The sequence below is a fragment of the Tachyglossus aculeatus genome, chromosome 17 (assembly GCF_015852505.1).
Source record: "Tachyglossus aculeatus isolate mTacAcu1 chromosome 17, mTacAcu1.pri, whole genome shotgun sequence".
NCBI classification, from domain to species: Eukaryota; Metazoa; Chordata; class Mammalia; order Monotremata; family Tachyglossidae; genus Tachyglossus; species Tachyglossus aculeatus.
The window spans coordinates 5,035,670-5,054,281 of NC_052082.1; the positions used below are offsets into that span (position 1 = coordinate 5,035,670).

The 18,612-nt window shown below is 41.2% G+C and overlaps 1 protein-coding gene across 2 annotated transcripts in view; it reads right to left on the reverse strand.

The window, feature by feature from the left end:
• The window catches only part of TECRL (trans-2,3-enoyl-CoA reductase like), a 139,244-nt gene that overhangs the window by 92,880 nt on the left and 27,752 nt on the right, over positions 1–18,612 (reverse strand). For both annotated transcript variants that reach the window (XM_038759764.1, XM_038759763.1), the window contains exon 2: positions 16,955–17,006. In XM_038759764.1, the coding sequence (XP_038615692.1) occupies positions 16,955–17,006 (52 nt within the window). The remainder of the gene's footprint in view (positions 1–16,954; positions 17,007–18,612) is intronic.

The following is an 18,612-nucleotide window of genomic DNA, read 5'->3' on the forward strand; positions in this document are numbered from 1 at the left end:
CATTACTCATCATAAATGATATCTGGAATCCTACTAATGAAGCAATTAAATCAGATACAACAGCTGCCAAAAAGGGAAAAAAAAAGATACATTTCCATTCAAGTTCCAGCGACAACCTTGATTTTCTTTTTTCTCCATGTTCTAAATGTCCCCAGGTTTTGTTTCTCCCCAGCCCTTTTTATTATCGTGAAATGACCCATCTTTCTCTGCTTTCAGAAATCTTTCTCCTGTCAAGGTTGAAAATGTCAGTGAACCGTCACACATTCAAATCCAAACAGGACGTAGAGCCGGGTGCTATAAATAGATTTTTCTCCCGTAACATTCAATGCATCAGTAATGGAGGTGTCTGGCTGAATGCAAATCAATTGCAGGTGTACTGCACCTTGAGGTTTTCTGGATTAAAAACCCAAAACACAAGAAACACGGCCTCAGTGGTCTTGAGAAAGCCCCCTCTAAAATGTAAATATAAAGCCAACTCTAAAATGATCCATTATGCTCGATAAGATTAGCATCAGTAATCAATCATTGGTATTTACTGAGTGTTTACTATGTGCAAGACACTATACTAAGTGCTTGAGAGAGCAGTCACATTCTCTGGCTTCCCCAGCATTTATATACATATGGCTCAATGGAGGTCATGAGTTCAAATCCCAGCTCCGTCAGTCATCAGCTGTGTGACCTTGGGCAAGTCACTTAGCTTCTCTGAGCCTCAGTTACCTCATCTGTTAAATGGGGATGAAGACTGTTATTCCCACGTGGGACAACCTCCTCCTCCTCCCCCTCCCCACAGCACTTGTATATATTTGTACAGATTTATTACTCCATTTATTTTACTTGTACATTTATTTTGTTAATGATGTGCATATAGCTATAATTCTATTTGTTCTGATGATTTTGACTCCTGTCTACAAGTTTTGTTTTGTCGTCTGTCTCCCCCTTCTAGACTGTGAGCCCATCGTTGGGTAGGGACCATCTCTATTTGTTGCCGACTTGTACTTCCCAAGTGCTTAGTACAGTGCTCTGTACACAGTAAGCACTCAATAAATGTGATTAAATGAATAAATGAATGAATGAATCACCTTGTATACTCCCCAGCGTTTAGAACAGTGCTTTGTACAGAGAAGCAGCTTGGCTCAGTGGAAAGAGCCCGGGCTTTGGAGTCAGCTGTCATGGGTTCAAACCCCGGCTCTGCCAGTTGTCAGCTGTGTTACATTGGGCAAGTCACTTCACTTCTCTGTGCCTCAGTTACCTCATCTGTAAAATGGGGATTAAGACTATGAGCCCCCCCGTGGGACAACCTGATCACCTTGTAACCTCCCCAGTGCTTAGAACAGTGCTTGGCTCATAGTAAGTGCTTAATAAATGCCATTATTATTATTATTACATAATAAGCACTTAACAAATGCCATCATTGAGAAGCAGCGTGGCTCAGTGGAAAGAGCACGGGCTTTGGAGTCAGAGGTCATGGGTTCGAATCCCACCTCCGCCACATGTCTGCTGTGTGACCTTGGGCAAGTCACTTCATTTCTCTGAGCCTCAGTTACCTCACCTGTAAAATGGGGATTAAGACTGTGAGCCCCACGTGGGGCAACTTGATCACCTTGTATCCCCCCCCATCGCTTAGAACAGTGCTCTGCACATAGTAAGTGCTTAACAAATGCCATTATTATTATTATTATTATTATTATTATCACATTACAAATTCCTTATTTGTTAATATTAATATCCATTTCCCCCTCTAGACTGTAAACTCATTATGAGCAGGGAACGTATCTGCTAATTCTGTTGTCTTGTACTCTCCCTAGCTCTGTACACAGTAAGTGCTCAATAGATACGACTGACAGATAGATTGATTGATGAAAACCTGTCCCTTCACTGGCCAAGGCTTTCTAAAAGACCTTGTCCCTCATTTATCCTAATGGAAACTTCTCCTCAATAGCTTAGAGGCTTCCCCTTTAAATGCACACCAAAAGACTTGGAGACAACAAAATGGAATTCTTCCCTATTTCATTACATACATTCACAATAGGAAATCTGAAGAGGATTAATGCAAAGAATGGGTCTGTAGGCTTTAATCCTAACCTTTGGTGATTAATAGTACATATTGAGTAGCATAGTAGGATAGCTTTGAAATATAGTTCTCTCTGTAAGAACTGCATTTCCATCTCAGTATGTGTTCAATGCCTAGGGTTATGCCGGCAGGCAAGATAGTTACAGCTTCTCTACAGATTTGTCTAGCTCATTTTTAACCCTTCAGGTCCAAATCCATCATCAATCACCCTCACAACTCGGGAAAAATCCCCGAGCTCCTTAACAGCTACGATGGGTGGTTAAACACAACATTTGAGTTTGTTTTGTGAATGTACTAGAATCACTGGTGGGGAATATTTTGAGAAAGGATGTTGATTTTAACCCCACCCAGTAGATAATATACTTCTTGGGGGTCAGGGATTGTGATTTCTACTTCTATTGCTCTCTCCTAAGAGCTTAGTAGAGTGCTCTGCACAGAGTAGATGCCTAATAAATAGTACTGATGGATTGGTTCAATATTGAAAAGAATATATAAGTTCCTCAAATAGAGCAACTATGTCTCTTCCTCTTTCCACATGCTCCCAAGTGCCCAATAAATCACAATAAATGAATGATCAGAAGCTAAAACCCTCTAAAAGCAACAAGAAACCTGGGCACCCCCAAGTATTGGTTTTATGCTCCAGTTTCCATGATGCTTTTTTATGGTATTTGTTAAGAGTTTACTGTGTGCCAGGCATTGCACTAAACACTGACACAAGATAATCAGGTTGGACACAGTCCCTGTCTCATATGGGGCTCACAGTCTTAATCCTCATTTTAAAATGAGGTAATTGACACACAGATAAATTAAGTGACTTGCCCAAGATCACCCCAGCAGATGAGTTACAGACTAGATTGGATTAGAATTCAGGTCCTTCTGGTTCCCAGGCCCCGGCTCTATTTTCTAGGCCATGCTGTTTTCCTTTTTGTCTCAAAAATAAATTTGAAAGGGAAATAAACTATCAGAAAGTTGAGTCTCAATCAATCAGTACTATTTACCGAGACCTTCTTGTATGTAGAGCACCATATTAAGCCCTTGGGAGAGTGCAATGGAATGGATAGCCCTCAATCTAGAGGACCAGTGTTGCCTAGTGGGAAGAAGAAGGGTCTGGGAATTAGAGGACCTGGATTCTAATCCTGCCTCCCCCACCTGCTTTCTCTGTGACCTTGGGAAGTTATTTAACATCTCTGTGCCTCCGTTTCTTCATCTGTAAAATGGTGATTCAATACCCATCCTTCTCCTACTTAGACTGTGAGCCCTGTGTGGGGTAGGGACTATGTTCAATGTGATTACTTCATATCTACCCCAATGCTTAGAACAGTGCTCGACACAGAAGCAGCACTTAATTCACATCATCATTATTGTAGCTCAAGTTTTGCGCTTTATGTATGTCTGTCGTATGAGTTACTATTCTATTTATTTTGTCGATGATGTGCATCTAGCTTTACTTCTATTTATTCTGATGACTTGACACCTGACCACATGTTTTGTTTTGTTGTCTGTCTTCCCCTTCTAGACTGCGAGCCCGTTGTTGGGTAGGGACCGCCTCTAGATGTTGTCAGCTTGTACTTTCCAAGCACTTCGTACAGTGCTCTGCACACAGTAATTGCTCAATAAATACGATTGAATGAATGAACGAATGAATGGAGCCATATGTGAGTATAGAGTTTTGGGGAGGGCTGAATTGTGTGAAAAGGGTTATTCTGAAAACAAAAGTTGGTGTGTGTGTGTCTGTGTTTGCGTGCATGCCCCTGTGTCTTAGCGGGTGTCTGTTAAGGACAAAGATTAAGCTGGGATAATGGGTAAAACAAAATCGAGTGAAAAGGAAGAAGAAAAAAAATGGAAGGAGAAGAGAGTGGGAGATACAGGAGCTCATCTATCCTGTTGCTGAGAACCTAGCCCATGTTCTCCCTCTGGCTTGGCACACCCTGCCTCTTCATATCATATATTCCCACCTCCAAAACCCTCCTAAAGCCACATATTCTCCAAGAGAACATCCCTGTGGAGCTTAATGGTGGCATTACTTAAGCACTTGGTTTCAAACCCCTTAATATTCATCGCTTCCTCAAGCCCACCCCACCTGTGTGTATATTCTTCCATTCTGCCATTTCCCCTGTCCGTAATTAATTTTAATGTCCATCTGCCCCTCTACATTATAAGCTCCTTGTGGGTAGGGATTGTATCTATCAACTCTGCGGCAGTTGTACTTTCTCAAGCACTTAATAGAATGCAGAAATTCTCAATAAATGTCATTGATTAAATGATTGAATGCAAAGAAAGAGGAATAGGGATGGGAGAAAAATCAAAGAAAAGGAGAGACAAGGGGAGGAATTGGAGAAGGGGACATGCTAAATGGTGTCGGGGAGAAAACAGGTTAAATAGGGTGACAGAGTCAGTGAGAAGTGGAAAAGCTAAATGGTGTGGGGGGAGAAAACAGATTAAATAGGGTGACAGTCAATGAGAAGGGGAAAACCCAAACCCCACAGAGCCCTTCTAAATCAATCAATCAATCAATCATATTTATTGAGCACTTACTGTGTGCAGAGCACTGTACTAAGCACTTGGGAAGTACAAGTTGGCAACATATAGAGACAGTCCCTACCCAACAGTGGGCTCACAGTCTACAAGGGGAAGACAGAGAACAAAACCAAACATACTAACAAAATAAAATAAATAGAATAGATATGTACAGGTAAAATAGAGTAATAAATATGTACAAACATATAAATCACATTAACATAATGCCAATCTCACTTTTAAGGAGGCCCCTTCAGAGTTGAAGCTCCCAGTGGCTCAAAATTCCTCACTAAAATGAAAAAAAAGAACCTAGCTGGTCTAAGAGGCAGAAAATGGGAGGAAGAGGAGGGAGTTGGGGCAACTAAAATCGTGTATTGAAACTCCCAGAAACCAGGTTTCATGGACAAAGCGGGGAGATTGGGAGAGGGACAGAGGGGGTTGAGGATGGCTTATAGCAGTGATAAAACTTATCTTTGAAACAATAAAGAAATGACTTCAAATTTTAAATGCAACAGTGAGAATATCTCCACTCCTCTGAGGCTCCCTCTGTGGATAGTTCTCTCCAGTGCTTAGAACAGTGCTCGGCACATAGTAAGCGCTTAACAAAAACATCATCATTATTATTATGTGGTGCTGAAAATCCTGTAGGTTCTTGCTGGCTGGTTCACTATTCTTGACACTACAAGTTGGCTATGAGACTCAGAGACCATCATTCAGACACCCAGTAGGAGATGTTGTGGTAAATAAATCATATTCATGATTTCCTAGGCATCCATCCTGACAGATTTAATTAGATGCAAGATTGGGTGATGCAAAATAAAAGCCAACCAAAAAAACAGGGAATTGGTCGGCCGATTCTGAGTTTGGTCAGTTGACTTTGCGTATTCAAAAAGCCCCAGTTCGAGAGCCCCTTGTTACTCACAGATCTGTTGGAATTTCTGAAATTTGAATAGCCTAGCAAAGTCCTCCTCCTCAGTTAATGCCTTGGGCAAAGCAGACCTTACCCCTCCAGGGGCTTTCCTTGACCCCTTGAAACTGAAGCACTTCCAAGTGAAATGATTTCTGTTTCCTTCTTGGGTCTCACCGTGAGAAGCAGTGTTGCTTAATGGACTAGGAATAAGGATAACTCTTTTCAAACCCTTCCTCTGCCACTTACCAGCTCTGCGACCAAGGCTGTGAGCCCCATATGGGACAGCGACTTGGTCCAATCTGATTAACTCATAGCTATCCGGCACTTAGAACAATGCTGGACACATAGTAGGTGCTTATACATGCCATTGCTATTATGATTATTACCTTGGATAAGTCATTTTGACTCTCTAGGTTTCTTTTTCCTAATCTATAAAATGGAGGTGCAATACCTCTTCTCCCTCCCTCTTAGACAGTGGGACAGGGACTATCAGAGTTGTTTATCTTGTATCCATAATAATGATGGAATTTATTAAGCGCTTACTATGTGCCAAGCACTGTTCTAAGCAGTCTTCTAGACTGTGAGCCCACTGTTGGGTAGGGACCATTTCTATATGTTGCCAACTTGTACTTCCCAAGTGCTTAGTACAATGCTCTGCACACAGTAAGTGCTCAATAAATATGATTGAATGAATGAATGAATTGGGGGGGATGCAAGGTAATCAGGTTGTCCCACATGGGGCTCACAGTCTTCATCCCCATTTTACAGAAGAGGGAACTGAGGCACAGAGAAGTTAAGTGACTTGCCCAAAGTCACACAGCAGACAACTGGCGGAGCCAGAGTTAGAACCCATGACCTCTGACTCCCAAGCCCGGGCTCTTTCCACTGAGCCACGCTGCTTCTCTAATTCCATTCCATGTTGCATTTGGCAAATATTAATCAATCAATCAATCGTATTTATTGAGCGCTTACTATGTGCAGAGCACTGTACTCTGGGAAACAGAGAACAAAACCAAACATACCAACAAAATAAAATAAATAGGATAGAAATGTACAAGTAAAATAAATAAATGAATAAATAAATAGAGTAATAAATATGTACAACCACGTATACATATATACAGGTAAATATTAAGTATTTCACAAATGTCACAGTCATTATTGTCATCTGTTATCAATTCAGGAGCCTCCTTTAGAGATTTGGTATATCAGGCAGTACATTGTAAATTCTGTCCCTCTGGTCATTCAGCCTTCAACCACTTCCTTTGGATCTGGGAGCCCATAGTTGGCTAGGCCCAGCAAGACTTGGGGCAGGGATTTAGATCAATCAATCAATAGTATTTATTGAGTGCTTACTGTGTGCAGAGCACTGTACTAAGCGCTTGGGAAGTACAAGGTGGCAACATATAGAGACAGTCCCTACCCAACAGTGGGCTCACAGTCTAGAATACATCCACATTTAGATGTATTACACCTGTTATAATACATTAGCTATTGCCCATTCAGTCACTCTGCTGTTGGTCTTCTAATTCTATGGCTGTTTCTCCATTCTTATCCAGGGATCTACTTGTTCACTGAAGAGACACCTTGCTTCACACAGCTCAGACTCAACTGCCTTTTTCCTTAATGGGTGTGTATCGGGACGTCTTCGGCATTGCAGTCTTAAATAGGCTGGAAAACTTAGTAAAGTCGGGGTTGTCAGAGAATAATACAGGATCACTCACTACTGGCCTACAGACTGACAGAAATCAAGCAAAGAATAGATAGAAGCAGCGTGGCTCCGGGGAAAGAGCCCGGGCTTTGGAGTCAGAGGTCATGGGTTCAAATCCCGGCTCCGCCAATTGTCAGCTGTGTGACTTTGGGCAAGTCACTTCTCTGGGCCTCAGTTACCTCATCTGGAAAATGGGGATGAAGACTGTGAGCCCTGCCGTGGGACAACCTGATCACCTTGTAACCTTCCCAGCACTTACAACAGTGCTTTGCACATAGTGAGTGCTTAATAAATGCCATCATTATTATTATATTAATAATATAAAATGAAAACCAATGGGACAGATAGATGGTTTATGTCTTCCCGGGAAAGTGGAGATTGGCCTAGAGCTCAGTTAATTGGTGAGACTCGATGGTTCGCACCTGACATGCCATTCAATCAATCAATCATTTTTATTGAGCGCTTACTGTGTGCAGAGCACTGTACTAAGCGCTTGGGAAGTACAAGTTGGCAACATATAGAGATGGTCCCTACCCAACATGGGCTCACGGTCTAGAAGGCCTGATTATGCAAGGTTTGGATTTGTCATCTTCCCTGATGAAATTAGTCCCTTGAAATATCCCTTGGTTCCCTCTGGATTAGGCAAAGACACCTTGAAAGAAAGTGTCTGTGTGTATATGTTTGCAACCAGAATGAGAGAGAACAACTGTGAAAGTTGTCTTTTGCAGACTTTAAATGTGAGAGAGAAAAAGATTAGGTAGTTAGGTATGAAATTTCAAGCTACCCGAAGGCAAAGAAACAAACGAAAAAAGCGTACAAAAATCTATCCAAAACGTACACCAGAGGATCCTGAAAGAAAATCTCACTTTAATGAAAACCACTGCATTTTCCCCCAGCTGCTGCCTTAATTGTATTTGTGGTAGTTTTCTCTCTCAGTTGTTCCCACCAAAGAACTGGTTTAAGATGAGGATATCAAAGAAAGCTTATGATAACAAAGAGGAAAATGGCATAACGGGAGAAAAAGTTTTAGGAAAACGAAAGAGCAAAACCCAAAGGAATGGAAGAGAGCAATATGTAAAATTTAGAGAGCTTCTACAGAGAGAGTGAAATAAGAAATCAAGAAGAGAAAGAAGAAAATGGGGGTAAAGAAGAAATAAAGAGGAAAGTGCACAGGCCTGACAGTCAAAGGACGTAAGTTCTAATTGGAGAAGCAGCATGGCTCGGTGGAAAGAGCCCGGGCTTTGGAGTCAGAAGTCATGGGTTCAAATCCCGACTCAGCCAATTGTCAGCTGTGTGACTTTGGGCAAGTCACTTAACTTCTCTGAGCCTCAGTTACCACATCTGTAAAATGGGGATGAAGATTGTGAGCCCCCCGGGGGAAAACCTGATCACCTTTTAACCTCCCCAATGCTTAGAACAGTGCTTTGCACATAGTAAGCGCTTAATAAATGTCATTATTATTATTATTATTAATCCTGGCTCCACCACTTACTGGCTGGGTGACCTTGGGCAAGTCACTTAATTACTCTGGACCTCCGTTTTCTCATTTTAAAATGGGGATTGAATATCCATTCTCTCTCCCACTTTGACTGTCAGCCCTGTGTGGGATAGGGATTGTGTCCAATCAGATTTTCTTGTATCTACCCAATGCTTAGTACAGTGCCAGGCACATAGTGAGTGCTTAACAAATGTCACAATTATCAATAATATATTTTCCTGAAACATTTATCATAATTTTGAGAAGCAGTGTAATCTAGTGTACAGAGCATGGCCCTGGGAATCAGAGGACATGGGTTCTAATCCTGGCTCTGTCACATGTCTGTTTGACCTTGGGTAAGACACTAATTGTCTCTGATATCAGTTACCTCTTTGACAAAATAGGGATGAAATGGCTGTTCTCCCTCCTACTTAGATTGTGAGCTCCACGTGGGATTTGATTATCTTGTATCTACCCCAGGGTTTAGTATAATGCTCAGCACATTGTAAGAATTTAATAAATACCACAAATGTTATGATCCTTTTGGTTTTGAGATTTTTAACCACTAGGGTGAATTCAGGAACTGTTAAGTGAGGAATTTAAGGGATGTTGTAATAAAATGAAAGTTTTGTTGGGCAATTAGGAAATTAAAGTCACGGTCTACATATGCTTTAGGTACGTGAATAGTTGACAAACTGAGGTTTTCTTTTTAACAGCTCTTTTAGAATGGTTGTTACATGTATAATTTTAAGGATATACAGCCAAAAAGGAATCTGTGCATTCACCTACATTGTCATTGCTGCCTTTGGATGGTTATAAAACCTCATGCTATACCTGGATTAAAAAAACAAAACAAAACAAAAACAAACTTCAGTCTCTTGTCCTTGATTTCCTTCTCTAGGAATAGAAATACTGATCCGACTCTATGCAATCTGATTATTTTGAATTTAACCCAATCCGGAGCGTAATGATTGCTACATGGTAAGCACTTGGATACCACTGGGAGTTAATAATAATAATAATAATAATAATAATAATGGCATTTATTAAGCGCTTACTATGTGCAAAGCACTGTTCTAAGCGCTGGGGGGGATACAAGGTGATCAGGTTGTCCCACGGGGGGCTCACAGTCTTAATCCCCATTTTACAGATGAGGGAACTGAGGCCTAGAGAAGTGAAGTGACTTGCCCAAAGTCACGCAGCTGACAAGTGGCGGAGCCGGGATCTGATTATCATTATAAGATAAGATTATCTTAAGATAATCAGATCTGATCTGATCTGATTATCTGATCTGATTATCTGATTATAAGATCTGATTATAAGATCTGATTATCATTATAAATGTCTCAGCTGGGTCTCAATCAGTGTTGCTAGGAATGCCAATCATGGGGTGGGCGGCATAAACCTCCCCAAAGAAGAAAACTGAATTTTGAAACTTGAACGTTGGCATTGGACTGCAGTTTAAACTATTAAAGAAAAAAACTTTGACCCTGCCTCAGCTGCGGTCCTTTGAAAACTGCAAGAGTTTAGATACTTGAGATCATCGGTTTCATCTGCTGGTGACTTTCCATTGTCAAGTGTGCGGAACGAACTGAAGTTCCCAGAGTTGAATGGAACAGTCTCAATATTGCTCATTCCATAATCTTCTGTTCAGTCCTTGTCAGCTCTTTTTAGTAAAGGTGTAACTCGGTGCTTCCAGGCTTCAGAAACACCCTCTGCTACTGGAAAACTAGTAGCAGCATCTGACAGTCTGAAAAATGTTTTAACTTAGTGGAAAGAACTCAAGATTGGTAGTCAGGAGGGATAAATTCCGATCCTAGCTACACAACTAGCCTGGTGCAAGCCACTTAGCCTCTCTGTGCCTCAGTTTTTTCACCTGCAAAATGGGAAGTAAATATCTCTTCTCCTTTCCCCTTAGACTGGAAACCCCATGTGGGACAAGGACTGTGTCTTATCTGATGGAGAAGCAGCTTGGCTCAGTAGAAAGAGCACGCGGGCTTTGGAGTCAGAGGTCATGGGTTCAATCAATCAATCAATCAATTGTATTTATTGAGCGCTTACTGTGTGCAGAGCACTGTACTAAGCGCTTGGGAAGTACAAATTGGCAACATCTAGAGACAGTCCCTACCCAACAGCGGGCTCACAGTCTAAAAGGGGGAGACAGAGAACAAAACCAAACATACTAACAAAATAAGATAAATAGAATAGATATGTACAATAATAATAATAATAATGTTGGTATTTGTTAAGCGCTTACTATGTGCAAAGCACTGTTCTAAGCGCTTGGGGGGATACAAAGTGATCAGGTTGTCCCACGTGGGGCTCACAGTCTTAATCCCCATTTTACAGACGAGGTAACTGAGGCTCAGAGAAGTTAAGTGACTTGCCCAAGGTCACACAGCAGACATGTGGCGGAGTCGGGATACGAACCCGTGACCTCTGACTCCAAAGCCCGTGCTCTTTCCACTGAGCCACGCTGCTTCTCTACAAGTACAAGTAAAATGTACAAGTAAAATAGAGTAAGAAATATGTACAAACATATATACATATATATATACAGGTTCAAATCCCAGCTCCACCAAATGTCAGCTGTGTGACTTTGGGCAAGTCACTAAACTGCTCTGGGCCTCAGTTACCTCATCTAGAAAATGGGGATTGGGACTGTGAGTCCCCCGTGGGACAACCTGATCACCTTGTAACTTCCCCAGTGCTTAGAACAGTGCTTTGCACGTAGTAAACGCTTAATAAATGCCATCAATATTATCTGATTGTATTTCCATCTACCCCAGTGCCTCTAGACTGTAAATACATTGTGGGCGGGGAAACATGTCTGTTTATTGTTACTTTGTACTCTCCCAGTTGCTTTGTACAGCGCTCTGCCCACAGCAAGTGCTCAATAAAATATGACTGACTAGTATACTGCTTGGCATATAACACTTAGGAAATGCCAAAATATCATTCTTATGATTATTTTCATTAATGATGTATTTTTATTATCATTATACAATATGAATAAGTCCAGACTCAGTTTACCTTCTTCTGTTTCACATCTGGAGAGATTAGGTTGAGAGTTCTCAAGTCTGACTCAATATTGTCTCAAGATAAAAGGAAGCAATAAGGTGCTTAGTGGATGCTGCACACTGTACTAAGCGCTTGGGAGAGTACAATATGATAGTGTTGGTTGACATGTTCCCTGTGACTAGACTAGAATGCTATTCATGGATTTAGGGAATGTTTAATCCAATGATGCAAATCTGTTCGGATACTGAGCAATCAGAGCAAGGAGAATAATGATAATTAATAATAATAATGGTAATAATGATAATAATAATGGTATTTGTTAAGCTCTTACTATGTGCCAGGCTCTGCTCTAAGCACTTGTATGGATCCAAGATGCAGTGTGGCTCAGTGGAAAGAGCGTGGGCTTTGGAGTCAGAGGTCATGGGTTCAAATCCCGGCTCCACCAACTGTCAGCTGTGTGACTTTGGGCAAGTCACTTCACTTCTCTGTGCCTCAGTTACCTCTTCTGTAAAATGGGGATTAAAACTGTGAGCCCCTCGTGGGATTATCTGATCACCTTGTAACCTCCCCAGCGCTTAGAACAGTGCTTTGCACATAGTAAGCACTTAAATACCATTATTATTATTATTATTATTATTACAGGCAAATAGGTTGGACAGGAGAACAGTTGTGAGCATGTGCATAGTGCTTAGCACAGTTTGGGCTTTCCTTAATGCCAGATTTTCCAACACAACCTGTGTATTATAACTGAACTGTCCTTATTTCATTCTTTTATTCTAATTAGCAAGTGAGCAAGTCACCACTGCCAGCCACTTGCCTTGGGAAAGCTTCTACAAATACTTCATTCATGTCTAGGAATTTCTACTAACCAACCAACATTATGTCTGGCTTATTAATAGCTTTGATTCGTTACTTCTTACAGCCTGTAGTATTTGACACAGAACACACTTATAAAATCAGTAATCCTATACTACTATAATCCCATTAACATAGTTGCTACAAGTAGGGATGAGCTCATATAACACAGAGGGGGGGAAAAATAAAGCGGCCTTACCCTCCGTTTCCCCATAAGGAATAAAATGTGTGTAGGTTTCAGAGAATGTTTCGCCACAGTCTAAGAATCTAAAACCCCTGTATGTTACCAGTATAAATCAAAACAAACACAGCTACGATTCCCCACCAGACCTCCTAGGCCAATTATCACAAATCCTGCTTCTCCTATTTCAATCTTCTCACTTACATGCTGAATCAGTGCTTCCTTTCTATGGTGTTCAAACACTGAAAAACACCCTTAGATGGAACTCATTCCTTCCATACTGTTCATATGAGGTGTTGTGTGGGGTTTTTTTTTCTTTTCCTGTCTTCCTCTCTTAGAAATAGACAACTTGGACTTTAACGTGGTGAACTCTAAAAAGACCCATTTAAAAGAGCAAACATCGGAAACACGTATTTTACCCAATAGCACCTTTTAAAGAGTTGTATTGCCAAGTATTGAAGCTATATTGCTGGTACAGAAAACAAACAAGCAAACTAACAAAAAAACAACAACGAAGATATAGACTTTTCTTAATTTTAGCTGCTTTGCTCATTGTGGGCAGCTAAATTGCTGGTACAGAAAAGAAACAAGCAAACTAACGAAAAAAAAACCAACAAAGATATAGACTTTTCTTAATTTTAGCTGCTTTGCTTATTGTGGGCAGGGGATATGTCTAACAACTCTGTTATATTGTTGTAGCGTAGCTCTGCACACAATGTGTTCAGTAAATACCACTGATTGATTGATAAGCTAAATTATTTTGTATCCGCCTTCCCCATTAGAATGCTATTCATTCGATCAGTCGTATTTGAGTGCTTCCTGTTTGCAGAACTACATTCTGCACATAAAATGTGTCACTGGCTTGTTCTGTACATCCTTAATTGTGTAGTTTAGGATGCTGCAACCTGTGGGATATCAACACAGAAAATGTGTCTAGCAACTCTGTTGTTTGCACTTTCCCAAGTGAAGCTTCCCCGAGGAGCAACAGGCCTGGGAGTTGGTCCTGGGTTAATGATGGCATTTAATGATGGCATTTATTAAGCGCTTACTATGTGCAAAGCACTGTTCTAAGCACTGGGGAGGTTACAAGGTGATCAGGTTGTCCCACGGGCGGCTCACAGTCTTCATCCCCATTTACAAATGAGGTAACTGAGGCCCAGAGAAGTGAAGTGACTTGCCCAAAGTCACACCGCTGACAGCTGGTGGAGCCGGGATTTGAACCCACAACCTCTGACTCCAAAGCCCGGGCTCTTTCCACTGAGCCACGCTGCTTCTCTGGTTCTAATCCCAACTCTGCCACTTGTTTGTTGGGTGACCTTGAGCAAGTTACTTTACTTCTCTGCACCTCAGTAAACTCATCTGTAAAAGGGGAATTACTTTTGTGAACCCTATGTGTGAAAGGGACCATGTCCAATGTAACTGTCTTGTAGCTATCACAGAGCTTAGTACAGCGACTGGCACATACCAAGCATTTTAATCATTACCATGAATTTTTTTTAATTAAAAAAAGTGTTTAGTACTGTGCTCTGCATTCATTCAGTGGTATTTATTGAGTGCTTACTGTGTGCAGAGCACTGTACTAAGCACTGTACTCTGCACATAGTAAGCCCCCAGTAAATACTATTGTTCATATGTGGCAGCCCCAATAATAATAATAATAATAATGCTGATGGTATTTAAGCGCTCACGATGTGCAAAGCACTGTTCATTCATTCCTTCATTCAATTGTATTTATTAAGCACTTACTGTGTCCAGAGAAGTGTACTAAGCGCTTGGGAAGTACAAGTTGGCAACATATAGAGACGGTTCTAAGCACTGGGGGGGATACAAGGTGATCAGATTGTCCTGCGTGGGACTCACAAGCTTAATCCCCATTTTACAGATGAGGTAACTGAGGCACAGAGAAGTTAAATGACTCACCCAAAGTCACACAGCTGACATGTAGCAGAGCCAGTATTAGAACCCATGACCTCTGACTCCCAAGCACAGGCTCTTTCCACTAAGTCAAGTGATAAGGATTTTCATGTTTTTTCCTCCAGTGTAAATTCACTAGTCAGTTAAGAGTTTAAGAGATTTCTCCATTTAACCACTAAACAGGAATGCCATTAGTGTCAGGAACAGAAAGCAAAAACATTTAAAAGATTAGATGAAATCTCAGATTCTGGCTCATGCACTTTTTGGGGGGTGCATTTTATTTTCCTGGTGATCTTTCTTGTACTTTGAATAATTACAAAAACCTGTGTTGTCTGTGAAGCCCTCAATAACCTTCCCTTCTGCAATACCTAGGCACGTGGATCCAAGCATTTGATTCATTCATTCAGTTGTATTTATTGAGCGCTTACTGTGTACAGAGCACTGTACTAAGCACTTGGGAAGTACAAGTCGGCAACATATAGAGACAGTCCCTACAATGGGCTCACAGTCTAGAAGGGGGAGACAGACAACAAAACAAAACATGTGGACAGGTGTCAATATATTATTATTTAAATAGCATATCATAAATTAATATATTATATATCACATAATTATAAATCATATATTACAAATATCATCTGTCAATAAACATAGTAAATTAGATTAGTTATAATTTATGAATTATAAACTATATATTTATAATACATATGAATAACATGTATTATATTATGCATTATTGATTAAATTTATTATTATTAATACTAACAATAGCATTTGTTAATTCACCCTGCTCTCAGCCCAACAGCATTTATGCCCACATCCCTATTCTCTGCCATTTCCTCTATCTAGAAGCAGCGTTGCTTAAGTAGATAGAGCACTGGCCCGGGAGCCATAAGGACCTGAGTAATAATAATAATAATGGCCTTTATTAAGCACTTACTATGTACAAAGCACTGTTCTAAGCGCTGGGGAGGTTACAAGGTGATCAGGTTGTCCCACGGGGCGCTCACAGTCTTCATCTCCATTTTACAGATGAGGGAACTGAGGCCCAGAGAAGTGAAGTGACTTGCCCAAAGTCACAAAGCTGACAATCAGCGGAGCCAGTATTTGAACCCATGACCTCTGACTCCAAAGCCCGGGCTCTTTCCACTGAGCCACAATCCTGGCTCCTCCATTTCATTCATTCATTCAATCTTGTTCATTGAGCACTTACTGTGCACAGAGCACTGTACTAAGCACTTGGAATATACAATTCAGCAGCAGAGAGAGACAATCCCTGCCCACACGGGGCTTAAAGTCTACAAGCGGGCAGACAGACATGAAAACAAGTAAACAGGCATCAATAAATCTGCTGAGTTACCTTGGGCAACTCATTTAACTTCCCTGGGCCTCAGTTACCTCATCTGTGAAAGGATGATTAAGAGTGTGAGTCCCATGTGGGACAGAGACTGTGTCCAACCTGAGCAACTTTTATCTGCTCAAGTGCTTAGAACAGTGTTTGGCACATTCATTCATTCACTCATTCAATCATCTTTATTAAGCGCTTACTGTGTGCAGAGCACTGTACTAAGCACTTAAGGCTTAACCAGTATCAATCAATTGTATTTATTGAGCATTTACTGTGTGCAGAGCACTGTACTAAATGCTCAAGTAATAAGTATCATTATTATTAATGCCCCTAACAGTGGAGAAGCAGCGTGGCTCAGTGGAAAGAGCCTGGGCTTTGGAGTCAGAGGTCATGGGTTCAAATGTTGGCTCTGCCAACTGTCAGCATTGTGACTTTGGGCAAGTCACTTCTCTTCTCTGTGCCTCAGTTACCTCATCTGGAAAATGGGGATTAAGACTGTGAGCCCCACATGGGACAACCTGATCACCTTGTAACCTCCCCAGCCCTTAGAACAGTGCTTTGCATATAGTGAGTTCTTAATAAATGCCATCATTATTATTATACCCCTACACTCTGCCATTTCCTCTATGTGTAATTTATTTTAATGTCCATCTCCTCCCACTATGCTGTGAGCTCTGTGGGGAGGGATCATGTTTACCAGCTCCACTGTATTGTAGTCTCCCAAGTGTTGAATACAGTGCTTTGCAAACTGTAAGCATTTGATTAAAAAAAATTAATTGATTGATTAGTATATGTCAAATTTTCTGCCTAATGAGTACATTATCAACAAAAGAAGATTTTAAATGCACCCTTTCTATTTTCTAATTTTCTATTTTAAGTAGTTCAGTCCTAATTCAAAAATTCAAAAGCCTTTAACTGGGATCCCAAAAGGACAAAGCAGAGGACTTACAAGTTTTGTGGAATTTGTTCTTAACGTCAAGAAGAGTAGATGTTGGAGATATCTGGAAGAAAAGAAAAAAAAATGAATGCTAAGTGACTTCTTTCAATTGTATCAATTTGAATGAAGAGCCATCTTAGCATCTGTAAAACTTAGAATCATTGCAGGTTTAAACAGTGGCCCCCTTAGTTTCTGTAGCCATGAAAATAAAAACCTACAGAGAACCAATCTAGCTAATGAAGGTAAAGCAACAAACGTTTCTCTCTGAATTCATAAGTTGTGGGCAGTGGTATTGCTATTCATTAGGCTGGACAACAATTCGTTGGAAGATAGACTGTTGGGATATTATCCCTTTGTGTTTGCTCCTTCCCTCATGGCTATAATCAAAATATAGGGATGAGGGGAGTGGACTTGTACTTCCCAAGTGCTTAGTACAGTGCTCTGCACACAGTAAGCGCTCAATAAATACGATTGATGATGATGATGACAAGTGTGGAATCAAAGTTCCTCAGCATTCTGGGATGTCCATAAGACAAGTCCCCAGATTTGGTGGGAACCCAGAGAGGATGAAGAAAGAAAATAGGGCTGTTGTCATGTGGCTGAGAGCTCCACCACCAATGGGACTGTGGAATCCGGTGGAAAGGGAAGGGATAAACTCCCTTCCTTCGCCACAGTATTAGGGAATTTTGCGACCGTTGAACCAAGTGGTACACGACAAGGGTGGAGCTTTCTAATCTACCATAAAAATAATAATAATAATGATGGCATCTGTTAAAGCGCTTACTATGTGCCGAGCTCTGTTCTAAGCCCTGGGCTGGGGGGGATACAAGGTAATCAGACTGTCCCACGTGGGGCTCACAGTCTTAATCCCCATTTTACAGATGAGGTAACAGGCCCAGAGAAGTGAAGTGACTTGCCCAAAGTCACACAGCTGACAAGTGGCAGAGCTGGGATTAGAACTCATGACCTCTGATTCCCAAGCCCACGCTCTTTCCACTGAGCCACGCTGCTTTGATTCCCTCGACAATGAAGAGTGTCCAGTTGTCAGACCGCCAATAGATTCGTCAGTGGTATTTACTGAGTGTTTTCGGTGTGCAGATGACTCTACTAAGTACTTGGGAGAGGAAAATACAGCAGTGTTGATAGGCATGTTCCCTACCCACAAGGAGCCTGCAGTCTAGAGAAGAAACCTACAGTCTAGCACTCCCACGCAACGTCAGCACTATGCTATCGTCCTTTCGGCCGTAAATAAGTCCGGCACGTAGAAAAAGAAAACAACAACAACAACTTTGTGTCCATTTCAAATTGTGCTGCATCCATGGCGACCTCCTCACTAGCTGGATTTCGCCACCCAGCTGGATATGATTGACAAAGACAAGTGAGTGAGACTGGAATCGAACAAGCCACTAGAACGATCATCAATTCCTTCAAGTAAGTTCTCTGCCCTGAAATTCAGGACCAGAAATCTTTTCCTTTAGTGGTGGACTCCACCAGCATTTTCTAGTCACACAAAGTTTCCTCTCATTTCAACTCTTCCCTTCGTGGTGGTGGTGGTGGTGGTGGGAAAAGGGAGGGAGCAATGCATTCTTCAGACTCTGCATGGAAGATAGGGATTATTTGCTTGATCCAGGGATTGAGATTCTGCCTATTCTGTATATCAATCAATCAAT